The sequence below is a fragment of the Fundulus heteroclitus genome, unplaced genomic scaffold (assembly GCF_011125445.2).
Source record: "Fundulus heteroclitus isolate FHET01 unplaced genomic scaffold, MU-UCD_Fhet_4.1 scaffold_139, whole genome shotgun sequence".
Classification (NCBI taxonomy): Eukaryota; Metazoa; Chordata; class Actinopteri; order Cyprinodontiformes; family Fundulidae; genus Fundulus; species Fundulus heteroclitus.
Genome location: NW_023396551.1, coordinates 387,501 through 399,889, shown reverse-complemented (window position 1 = coordinate 399,889; position 12,389 = coordinate 387,501). Strand labels below are relative to the sequence as shown.

The 12,389-nt window shown below is 42.5% G+C and overlaps 2 protein-coding genes across 5 annotated transcripts in view; both read right to left on the bottom strand.

Annotated features, from left to right (window-relative positions):
• Positions 1-1,009: 1,009 nt before the first annotated feature.
• On the bottom strand, positions 1,010-4,221 carry LOC118558642. Of its 4 annotated transcripts, none has more exons than XM_036129097.1 (4): positions 2,508-4,221; positions 2,342-2,405; positions 2,145-2,252; positions 1,010-2,055 (listed from the first exon to the last, which is right to left on the bottom strand). In XM_036129097.1, exon 1 carries the CDS (start codon positions 4,205-4,207, stop codon positions 3,125-3,127), a length of 1,083 nt encoding a protein of 360 aa, XP_035984990.1. In that variant the 5' UTR covers positions 4,208-4,221; the 3' UTR covers positions 1,010-2,055; positions 2,145-2,252; positions 2,342-2,405; positions 2,508-3,124. The 4 variants fall into 4 exon arrangements, with proteins under 4 accessions (XP_035984990.1, XP_035984992.1, XP_035984991.1 ...); XM_036129099.1 differs by having other exon boundaries at positions 1,010-2,052; XM_036129098.1 differs by having other exon boundaries at positions 2,346-2,405.
• A 1,749-nt stretch (positions 4,222-5,970) lies between these two features.
• Positions 5,971-12,389, bottom strand: part of LOC118558650 — an 11,072-nt gene continuing 4,653 nt past the window's right edge. The window contains exons 5-13 of the mRNA XM_036129101.1: positions 12,341-12,389; positions 12,158-12,261; positions 11,462-11,734; positions 11,274-11,367; positions 10,929-10,996; positions 10,316-10,843; positions 9,457-10,107; positions 6,068-6,391; positions 5,971-5,985 (exon numbers count right to left, since the gene is read on the bottom strand). The exon at positions 12,341-12,389 is cut by the window's right edge and continues 12 nt beyond it. Coding sequence (XP_035984994.1) covers positions 5,971-5,985; positions 6,068-6,391; positions 9,457-10,107; positions 10,316-10,843; positions 10,929-10,996; positions 11,274-11,367; positions 11,462-11,734; positions 12,158-12,261; positions 12,341-12,389 — 2,106 coding nt within the window. The remainder of the gene's footprint in view (positions 5,986-6,067; positions 6,392-9,456; positions 10,108-10,315; positions 10,844-10,928; positions 10,997-11,273; positions 11,368-11,461; positions 11,735-12,157; positions 12,262-12,340) is intronic.

Sequence of the window (12,389 nt, the reverse complement as noted above, 5' to 3'; positions counted from 1 at the left end):
AGACAAATACCCCAAGATTTTCCAATATTGTAGTATTTAACCTTTTGTCACGGGTCAAAACTTAAGGCAGGGTCCTACCTCCATTAGCACTTGAAACTCTGAAGCAGAGTTTCATTGGATTAGGCACTGGACAGTATCTGTGGTGACTACAGAGCCCAGACAGGAAAGTATGCAGCCATTTCAGCACTGGACAGTTCCGCACCAGATTGAATGTGTTTATGGGTGACACATGACAAAAAGGTGTGCTCAACATATTTAAATATGTTCACGTGACAAACAAAACCTACACCTTCTGGAAGTTGTAGCAACCAAATATTTAGCAAACAACAAGCTCATGTTTCTATTTTCAATGTTTGCTAACTTTATCTGCATGTGACCTTGCATTGCTAGGAATTGTGGAGCCCTAGAATGAAACCCATTACAAGCACTGTTCCAAAGTTAGCAACATTTTTAAAAGAAGCCTTTTTCTATCATTGTGCATTTGTGAAATAAACTCCTAGTTTAATTAGATGCTTGCACTGCTTTTTCTGTTTTGTTACATTTGTTGTTTATTTAGATTTTTAAGGTTGCTTTCCTTGTGCTTTCCCTACAATTTAGCACGTACATTATAAGATATAATTTTTTGCAATGGAGTACTGTCGATCACAGGTCAACCGCTCTGGTTATTTCGTTTTTAGCCTCAAAAAGGCACTTTTGACATTGACTCTGGTTTGGAGGGTCTTGACACAGAGTACTCCACATTATAAGTTCATACCTGGTACGTAGCTGGTCTTTATCCACCAACTATGTCTTTAGTCTTCTATTGGGAAGCTTTCCCCAATTTATTGAATAGATTTTTCTTGACAATTCTCACAAAGAATGTAGTTCTTGCTGTTGCTGGTGCACTGTGTAAGACTAAATGTTTTCCTTTTACTCAACTTTCTTTAAACATGTTTGTATGTTTATACCGTTTGCATGTTAAACCTTGTGTTAGTTACCATTGTCATGTATACAAATAAACAGACATAAGTATGCTGACAATAAACATATTTATTAACTAAAAAAACAGAACAAACTTTAAACAGGCAATAATTGTTAAAATTACAACTATAACATGCTCTAGGACAATGAGAAATCAAACAAAGTGAACTAAAATATATATATCATGTGTAATGGGCATTGTCTGTAAGAAATGCCAATGACACACGTTATTATTTTCTGTGTCCTGCATGAAGGCAGCTGTGGAATGTTCTCCTATAACCAAATGGCCAATCTGGATTAAAAAAAATACAAAAGGTTAAACGCAGTCAACAGACCACAGTCCAAGCATTTTATCTACAATTTAGGGTTCAACTATTTGAGCTAGGCCTGTTTTAGGTTCCTATGCACACATTATTTTAAATTTACATTAAACTAGGTAAGCTAATACTGTTCAGTAACCAAGGTCAAATCTGTTTACTGTACATCCACCCCAAGAAACCTCCTACCTGGTCCTCCACTCTCCATCCCCATGGACAGACATGCATCACTCTTAAACCTTACAAATTCAAGAGTACCAGTAGGGGGCATCACAGGGCAGGCTGGGCCTCTACCAGAAAAACACCACCTCGTCTAAGAAATGGTAAAAAAAACTGATGCAGCCAAGTCAAGGGGAATCCCGCTGTGGGCCAATCTGAGCGAGAAGACACCCTGTATTGAATCTAAAAATTAGCATTACTGAGTAATTTATGGTTCTGTGATACTCATCAGAACCTGGTTGTCTACATAAAGCAAAAAGATTGCGAGAACTGTAGATCTTGGTGTGTGTCTGTAGTAGAGAGTTTCCATTCTTAATCATAAAACTATAACAATCAACTTAATGCAACATCACAGTATAACATAAAATCCAACATGACAATGGAAGTCAGTGGAAAAGAGAAAAATCAAAAACATTCATGAAATAAAAAGAGTCTGTATGTTAGTACGGGAAAAAGCTGTCAGGACATTTTGAGCACGTGGCAACTGCTCCTTTGTTGCAAAGTGAAAAAGAAAAGAAAAAAAAAAAAATCAGTTCTCTGGCGTCTTCCTTCCAAACTGCTGAAATTGAAATAACAAACCACAAAAGCTTACATAAGGCTTTTTATGTTATCAGTGACATTTGTGATTTTAACAGAATACAAATGTACCTTCTTGTCTACAGCGTGGGTTGACAAGTCCAACTGAAGACTATGACCAATCACAGGGCTATCTGGTTACTCCTTCAGTCCACGGCAATACTCAGTTCAGTGCAAATTCTAACAGAAACCATGATATACAAGAAAGTTTTTGAGATTTTAACATAAGCATTGTACAGATTGTAACTACATACATTTTAAGTACATACCTACATCAAAGCATTGAATATTGAGACAGACGTCCTCCTGACACACCTCAGTACTTAATATCACCTAAAAACACAATCATGATACTGTTGAAATGGCAGAATGATGGAGTGATGAAAAAATTGTAATAAAATATTCGTTAGGTTTGGCCATGTGTAAATTGGATACCTTGCTGCTAATGGTGGGTTGCCTTCCAGGTCTACCAGGTTAATTTTGACGTTCTTCAAGCACAAACTTATGTGTGTCACATTGCATAACCTGCAAAACAGAGAAAAACTTGGGGAAAAAAGGGGTTAATGCCACTCAAAACCTGACATACAAAGCTGTAAACTTCAGGTGCAACATCATTTCCAAGCAGGCACAGGGCGGTAGCAGAGATAGCAACAAGAGGCTGAAGCATGCACAGCGTGGAAAGCAGAGACAGGGGAAGAGAATGAAGCATGCACAGGGTGGCAACTAAAAATAAAATAATTACGCATTCCCAGATTTAAAATGTAGCCAAAAATGGCCATTCTGGAACACGGTGCTCTGCATAGCTCTGTACAAGTAGTGGCTCATGATCAATAACAACCACCACCACCAAAGGAAAGTCTAATGGGAGCACTGGTAAGAAAGAAAAACAAATTGTGCCATAAAACATATTCAGAGCAGTCATTTCTTTGCAGAAAGTGTAGGATCATGGTTAGACTCAGAAATTATTAAGAGGGTTGTAACAGTCAGCTGTGCTATGCGATTGGCGACTATTAAATCAAGAACAAAGCAACACAGTCCTGCCCAATCGCATGTTACATGTCAAAAAGTGAAGGAGAGGCAGCAGCTGAGAAAGAAGACAAAATACAGTATACCGGGTTGTGGTAACTGTAATATGTCTGCAACACACCTGACTGGACACAATATTCTGGGCGAGATATGTAAATGTGATCAATCAGGGTGCGCTTTTTTGTTGTTGGAGATGAGATAAGCTGAGTGAATCCTTTGCTTTCAAACAAGTCCTTGATTGCTTTTTTTCCTGGAGAGAGAAGATCCTCATTGAAGTCTCCCAATACAACAACGGGCTGAATATCAATAGAATAAAGACCATCCAAGAAGTTCTGAATGTTTTTCAAGAAGCTGGCAAGATCATAACTGGGTGGCCTGTAAACCGTGGCAACAAGGACTGATATCGGAGCGTCCAATCTAATGACATTGTACTCAAGATCTGTAACATTGTGAAAGTATCTGCGTTCCTCAGGTTGGAGAATGCTCTTGCAGTAAGTTGCTACTCCCCCCCCTTCCTTGGTAGCAATGTCGGCTCTGCTAGAGTAGGAGACGTGTCTGTTGCGTGCAAACAAACAATAACCCTCCATTTGCAAAGAAGCTGGATAAGAAGATCCAAACAAATGACTTTCCGTAAGACAGAGAATATCGGCCAATCCCAGTTCATGATGGTGCTTCATGTCGTCATAGTGACATACAAGACCTTCAACGTTGTGGTGGATGATTTTCAATGTAGTGCACAGAGGACTTGATGGGAAATGCAGGAGGGGGCTGGTGTTGGAGAACGATGCTTGCCTCATCGTATCCATGGCTGCTGTAATTCTTTCATCAGCGTAGATCTTTTTCTCATCAAAATCGATGATTTTAAGCCCTTCCAAAGAAGTTGTACGACTTAATCCCACATATGCCATACCAGGTGCAAACATACGTTTTAAAGAAACAACTGCCGACTGCATGGTCATCCCCTGTACTTTGTGTGCTGTACACCCAAAGGCCAATTTAAGTGGAAACTGCCGTCGTATCACTCCTCTTACGCTGCTTTGTTCCTCGAATCTCTCAATGTAGACCAAGTCGTCTGGTTTACCACGCATTCTTTTGGTACGTCCAGCCATGGAATTGTCCAGTCTCAGTCTGATCAGTTTCACAGTTATCATTTCGTCATTGGTGTGGGTAACAATGTCGACTATCGTTCCAAAGGTTCCATTCACCAGGCCATCCTCTACATCCAGGTTCCTTGTTATCATGACTCTAATACCCAATCCAGCTTGGATGTGGTCGCACAAATCTCGACTGTTGCCTCTAATGCAACTGCCCAAACTAATCATGTTTCCAGTTTTTGTTTCTCTCCTGTATTCCTCTGCGTGAACATCAACAATAGCTGTACCTAATGAGGCAACCACTGCAGCGTTGTGTGCATCTACCTGTTTGTTGGTTGCAAAAATGTGCAACACATCCAACGGACAATCCTTGGGATCTGCAACACACTGCTTCAGCAAAGATCTGTCCTCCTCGCTGAGATCATCAGCTTTCCTTTTGACACGAAGCCGATTAAGTAGCTCAGCAAAGAGTTTGTCATCCTTCTGTCGCATGATCTCTGTAAGACTTACCAGGCAGAAATTCTCATTCCAGAGATCAAGTACACCATCCTCCATGACACAAAGAGGTTTTGAAGCTCCCAAGGGGGGCAGCTGGTAAAAGTCTCCCACCGCAAGAACACAAATCCCACCAAACGGCCTTGTGTTTCCTTTGATCTGCTGAAATCTCCAGTGAACATACGCCAATAGTTCTTTAGAGACCATAGAGATTTCATCAATAATCAAGATTTCCACATTGGAAAGAACTGCTCTGACCTCATCCAGGGAATTTCCAAGTCCCTTGTAAGGTGGCTTCAAGCTTTTGGGGAGCTTCAAGATGGAATGCAAAGTTTTGCCTGAAATGTTGTATGCCGCAGTCCCAGTGAAAGCGGTCAGGAGCACAGTGGGTTGAGACATGTCACCGACATCACGAAGTCTAGGAAGCTGATGCAAAAGCTTAGTTGCCTCCTGGTAAACACATTTGATGACATGTGATTTACCACAACCGGCTCCTCCTGTCAAGAAATAAAAGAAGGGTTCAGGGTTCTGACCCCAGACACGCTGAAGGCACCAATGGTGAATTGCATAGAATATGGATGACTGAGTCTGATTTAAACTGCGGAACATTTGTCTCACAAAGTCAGGGCTTAGGCTTGGTACTTCAACAGCTGGCAGGGATACATTCATTTGGTAATCTGGAACAGGGTCCTGCTCGTCGTCTTCTTCCACCACTGGTCGCTGTGCAACACATTCCAAACGGTCCACTTCGACCTCAGGTGCAAAAGTGTTCCAAGCATTCCGGACTGGTCCTTGCCTTTCTATTTTTTCCATGATCTTGTCAATTTTTTTCCCATGTCCTTCATACCTGTTCCGATTAAAGTCCACCCATTGTTTCACACGCCACCTACGGTGATGTCCATTGTTGTAAAATGCTTCATATGAAGGGTGTTCATGACTGTTGAGATCCTCGTCACTCCTGTGTGGCAAGTACAACTTCAGGAGCCGCCTGTAAAACTTTTCTGGCTGTTTTGTTTCAGAGAAACGAGTGAATCTAATGACGGCTGGCTTCCCCACTGTTCTTTTCTGGATGTAGCCGGCTTCGTTTAAGAGAGGAATTGCATTGGGTCCTTTAATTTGCCTACCGTACAGGACCCTGTATTCAGATACAAATACAGCCAGACACATGTTTTCAAATTCCACAGTTTGAGGTCTGTTGATGTATTTGTCTGGTAATCCTTTCATCCAGATATCCTTCTCATCTGGGCCCATGTTCTTGAGTCTGCTCATTGGAAGACTCATTTTCATAGCATCTTCAGCTGTTTGAATGAAAATGACACTACGTGACGACTTCTTAAGAGGTAGACTGCAGGTGCGGGCTACAGACTCCTGAGCACTGACCTCTCGTTGTTTTGAATAAGCCTGCATGATCTTCTTCATCTCATCCTGTTGGTTGACATTTGAGTTCTTCAGATCCTCAATGACAGACTTGAGAAACTGTGACATTTCATGCTCTGGCTTGGCTATGTAGGACATCATGTACTCGATGCAGCTGTACTCATCAAGCACATACTGAATGTCCATGTTGGCATTCCATGCACGGAGGAGAATGGGGTTGTAAGCGTTGACCCAAATGTCCTCAAGGCTACGCTTCATCATTACCACCATGCCAGAAGTGAGAGCATCAACATAGTATCTGTATTCCTGGCTGGTCATGTTACAAGCCTGGAGTAGCTGCGACAAATCCTTGAAAGATGATTTTTCGTCCATCAGTAAATCCCTTACTGGCTTCAGCTTCTTTTTAGCTTCAGTTTGTAGTTTAGAGACAAGTCTGGATGTGGATTTTTTGGAGTTATTCTCAACTTTCTTTTCTGACACTTGCTCTGTGTTTTTCTCGTCATCTTCCAAATCCACATCGAACTGAGGAACGGTAATCGTGGTTTTTTCCATGGGTAGTTTGGGAAATCCAAATCGGCATTCAATGTTTCGTTTCTTGCACGATTTAGAATGGTTTCTGCTGTGCATTTGAACCTCCTTGACAATTTTATGGAGCTCAGGGTCTGCGGTTTCATCGGGCAATTGACAGCATATGTAGCGGTCGATGAAATTTATGACCTGATCGCAACATGACGGATCTTCCATCTTGGGTGCATCCTTAATCCATATCACCGCATGTATATGAGGTGAACCCCTAGCCTGAAACTCCACACGATAAAAGTAATCCTCAACAGGTCCAATGGGCTGCGCTGGGGAAAGAATGAGGTCTGTAAAGAGTGCGTCCACTCTCTTATCAAACATTCGCATGACAGTGACCGGATTGCTTCTAAGAATATCGCACTTTGCATTCCAGTCAAGTTCTGAAAACTCTACCTGTTGTCCATGCTGAGCTTTGATGGCCTCAATGAACTGTGGCCATCTCATTTCAGCAGCGGAGAAGGTCACAAAGAAGGTAGGTTTTCCAAGCTGCCGAACCATGGCGTGCAAATCACGGAGGCCTTTTTCCCAATAAGCTGGAGTGCCTCTTAACGGTTGCATGAAACGAGTGGCCTCTTTATTGTGGATCAGCGTTTCCACCTCTTCTTTATTCTGGAGCATTTTATTGGAAATGTGCCGTCCATCTTTGGTCGTCGGTTTTCCTTTTCGTGTTTGAATAGACATGCTGCTGTTGGCCATGTGGGTCTCAGTGATAAACTGAGCAAAGAAGAGATAACTCTGGTCTGCCGCAAACCTAGTGTCTACTGAGAAAAGACGTACATTGAAATACATACTTGGAGACAGCTTGACTCGTCTGACTTCATCCAAGGTGTTTCTTCCAGTGGGGAATTGGACTGGGTAAGCCATGGATTCAAGTCTGGGAACACTGAAGAAGGATACAGGTTTGTTTCCTTGGGCAGGAGCAATGCTGAAAATTCCGTCTCCATAAGATAATACTTCTTGTCCCAGGTCCGGGGGTTGCATGCAGGTGTCTAAGATTAAACCAGGTCGAAGCGCTTGATGCTCTTCTCCTATGTGCTCAGGTTGTTGGTCTGTTGCTGCACTTGAATCAGTGTCAGATTCAGGGATCGAGTCCTGGGTTGGCTCATCCTGTTGAAAATCACAGGCAGCACTTTGATTTATTGTAACATCCCTGTAATCGGGATGGGTCTGTTTAAGTGTTGTCAGACCAGCCAGAACATTCTTCATGTTAACAGTGTAAAAGTACTGATGACCTTTGAATGTTATTTTTCTTTTCAGCTTGACCTGTAAGAGCTGGGCTTCTGTGTTGGGCCGTGGGAGACTGTTTACAGTTGTTTCCATATCAGAAGGAACACATACAACTGCTCCATGCACTGCTTTTTGCTGTCCTTTTGGCAATGACACGATCTTTGCAAATGGGATAATTTTTGCAATAATCTGCCTTTCTAGCACATTCAGCTCAGCAAGCTCTGGGGGAATGGGTGACAGATGCAAGCCATTTGCAACAGCAATTGGTGGCATCCCTCCTCTGAATAGGTGGTTGTCACATGTGAAGCAGATCCATTCTTGCATCCTCTCCTTAGGTACAGAACATGGGGCAGAGCATGCAGATCCACAGATGTGAACATATGTTCCTGTTAAGCACTCAGTCACCACTTCCCTGTTCTTTGTATACTTACCTCTGTTACAATGCTTTACTTGACCTGGGAAAAGAGCTCTGTGACACACCGTGCAGACATATGTGGGACCATGGCGAATTTTATCGTGAAACTTTTGTATTGCAGCTTTTATTTCTTGAGTCATCAGGGGCTGTGGAGTTTTGTGGTATAAGATGACATTTCTTTTGTACTTTCTTCTGATTCGCAGAGCATGATGTAGTATCTGGGTTCTGGAAAGAATGTTATTTGACATCTTTATTTTCTTGTTGGAAGCACTATTTTTAATTTTTTGGACACGATAATCAGGCTGTTTATGGTACTTTTCCTTCATTGATTCCCGCATTTTCATTTTTTGCTGGTTTCTGAAGACTGGATCATCTCTGAATCGAGTCCTTATGTATGATTTTTGCTGGCTTCTGAAGACTGGATCATCTCTGTATCGAGTTCTTATGCATGCTTTTTGCTGTCTTCTGAAGACTGGATCATCTCTGTATCGAGTTCTTATGTATGCTGTTTGCTGGCTTCTGAAGACTGGATCGTCTCTGTATCGAGTTCTAATGCATGCTTTTGGTGGCTTCTGAAGACTGGATCATCTTTGTATCGAGTTCTTATGTATGCTTTTTGCTGGCTTCTGAAGACTGGATCATCTTTGTATTGAGTTCTTATGCATGCTTTTTGCTGGCTTCTGAAGACTGGATCATCTCTGTATCGAGTTCTTGTGTATGCTTTTTGCTGGCTTCTGAAGACTGGATCATCTCTGTATCGAGTTCTTATGTAGGATTTTTCAGATGCACTTTCTCTAATTTTTGTAGTAGTGTTTTGTTTCTGCTGTGATTTGAGCCTGTTCTTAATTTTTCTTCTCTTGGCTTTTTCAACTTTTGTCATCTGAGGGACTTTTGGAGCAATTTCTTCTACTACATTTGTCATTTCTCTCAACCATGGAGACATTTCCTCTTCATCAAAATCTTTGTCTGGTTTTCCAACAGGTTGACTTGCTTTGGCTGTTGGACTAACTTCCTCAAAAACGTTGTCCATTTCTTTCAACCATGGAGGCATTTTGTCTTCATTCAAAGCACTCTCTGGTTTTCTGACAGTTGGATTTGCATGTGTGGGGCGAAGTGAAACATTTTGAAATGTCAAGTCCTGAGGAAGGTCATTATTCCTGACAAAACCCACTGGTACAAACTCATAGGTGGCATTCGGGCCACGGTTTTGAAACAGCCGTTGCAGATGTTTCAGCATGGTAGTTCGGTTGCTGAAAGTCATCATTATTGCAGTGCCACAGGGTTGGGGCAGACCTGCAGAGTTTCTTGAGTGGGAATCAAAAACTCCAAACCTGCCATCTCTGTCCCTGAAAATTGCAATGCATTCTGGAGTCACCAGAAGAAATGCATGGGTGACATTTTCTGATAGAGACCGCAGTTCTTCACCAAGAGACAAAGCCATTTGCCGAGACCTTTGAGGGCTTTCAGAAGGAGCAAAGACTCGACCAACCCTTAAACCTGTTGTGTGTACTTCATAAAGGTTTGTGTCTGTCATTACATTCCTAGGCATCTCTTCAAATGTTAAGTGGTTATCTTCAAAAGTTCCATTCATCAATAGCTGCCGTTTAGTGGCAACATAAAGTTTATCACCTTTCATGATCACTCTGTCTAGTAACATTGTGTTAAAATCTAACCCCTCATTGTGGTAAGCTAAAAATGTTAGAGCCATGCATGTGCACTGGTGATTGCGTGAAAACTTATCATATCTTTTGTCGGCTTGGGAATGTGTAGCCCTCACAGACAGGACAGGGGGACCTCTGACACAGGGTTCCAACACAGAAGCCTGGAACAAAAGAAAATTTAACAAATTCAGTATTGTGTTATTATCCACCGTTGTTGTGACTACACACCAAGAATATTAAAAATACTATTAAAGATAAAAAGATTGTGCAATGTGTGTAATTTAATACAGTTCATCTATATGGGTCAAATTCACAAGAAATCACAACTTAAAAGACTACGAAAAAAGAAATTAAGTATGTATGGAGTACCTTCTGGCCACCACCGACGACAGTCCCGTGGAAGGGGTGTGAAGCACTCTGACCAGGCCCCTTGCAGTCCACAACAAGCCCGGGAAAGGGATGTCTTGCCGAGACATGGGGAGAAGCAGGCACAGGGCGCATAACAGAGACAGACAGAGGTGGAAAATCAGACACAGAGACGGGGGGACAAGCAGGCAACGAGACGGGGGGACAAGCAGGCAACGAGACGGGGGGACAAGCAGGCAACGAGACGGGGGGACAAGCAGGCAACGAGACGGGGGGACAAGCAGGCACCGAGACGGGGGGACAAGCAGGCACCGAGACGGGGGGACAAGCAGGCACCGAGACGGGGGGACAAGGAGGCAACGAGACGGGGGGACAAGGAGGCAACGAGACGGGGGGACAAGCAGATAGAGGTGGAAAAGCAGACAGAGCTAGAGACTCAGACACAGGCGCACTTAACTGAAGTTGCGTGGAGACCGCAGCCCACAGCAACTTAGCAAGAACCTCCATCCCAGGTGCGTCACTCAGATGAACCTGAAACGCAGTTATAGAAAATATTTTATTATACACAGGAAGTGTAGGTCAAATGTTGTTTAAAAATAAAAAAAATATAACTTACACCATCCCTGCTCCACAAGTCCAGGTGGCTGAGAGGGAAGTGCTCAATGACCGGTAGGTACCGAACATCTAGACAGAAAAAGAAAAACATTGTTATTCCTAATGTCAACCAGGCTAACATTGTATTGTTGAAAGATTATACAAACTTGGCAATGAAAGAGTGTTTTTTGGGTAAATTCAGTACAAAAGTTATGTTTTACAAAACCACTTAAGTACCCAGTCCCTCCCAAAAAAGAAATAAAAAAATGTTTATTCTTTTTCCCCCAGATAACAATGCTATACTTGGTAACATATAATGGATATGACAAAAGTTTTAGTGTAAACACAGATTGTTTACAACACTTACTTCTCTTGGCTGCTACACGGCTGTACTCCTGTCGCAGGAGTGTCTGCTCCCTCTCCTCGACGATGAGCCGTGGTGGGAAGTCCAAAACAACCACCTTTTAATTTCAAACAAAACAGAAGAAGCAAATTAACATGTCATATTTTCAGATGTAATTGACTAGAAATAAATGTAGTGGGTAATAAACTTACATTAGCACAGAGGTTGCTTATGGTATGCAACAAAGAGTCGAAGTCCCGTCCCGCCTCCTGGTAGGTCGTGCTAGAACTCAAGTTGTTGCTGGGCGCCAGAAGACAGATGACGTCTGGGGTCCGAGGCAGAACCGTATCCAGTACCTCACGTCGCAACTCGTCTGCAGATGCTCCAGGAGAAGACAGCACCCCTAAGGAGAAAGTACTCTTTGGCATGGTGACAAACCCATCCACAATAGCTCGCAAATGGGAATCGCCAACCAATAGAGCAAACTAATAAAAAAATAAATAAAAAAAGGGTTTAATGGATATTGATTCAACATTAAGATTAGTTTATGATATGGCTATCGGAGGTCAGGTCATGGGGGAAGCAGCTTCAGTAGGGAGGCCATGATGGCCCTGTCCCCAGCTACTTGGGTCATGTGCTCCAGGGGAATCCCAAGACGTTCCCAGGGGTTTCTGTCACAACCCAAAGCTCATGACAATAGATGAGGGCAGGAACATAGAACAGTTAAATCAAGATCTTAGCATTTTGGCTCAGCTCTATTTTCACCACAACGGACCAATAAAGCACCCATTTCACAGCAGTGAGCACAAATGCAAAGGTCAATCTCCCATTCATCTTCCCCCCAAATCCTGAACAATACCTCAAATCAAAATTTAAAAAAAAATAAAATATATATATATATATAATACCTTTTTCTCTGGAGCCTCGGCTAGGAGCACGAACTTACGCCTACGCCTGGATACGCGTGAATAGCCCCACTGCATGACACGATGCCGATACCCTGTCCCTTGACCTGTTTAGAGACACATATGTTAAGATCAAACCTTCAGGTCTTTGAGAATTAAAGAAATTCTACAATGTTCTCTACATACGAGACCGGAGGGGGGTCGATGATGGCTCACGAGGTTCCTCCTGGCACAC

Bases quoted from the DNA above. Each gene is read 5' to 3' on its own strand.
- LOC118558642 (XM_036129097.1), bottom strand. From the start codon at position 4,207: ATGGCTGGACGTACCAAAAGAATGCGTGGTAAACCAGACGACTTGGTC.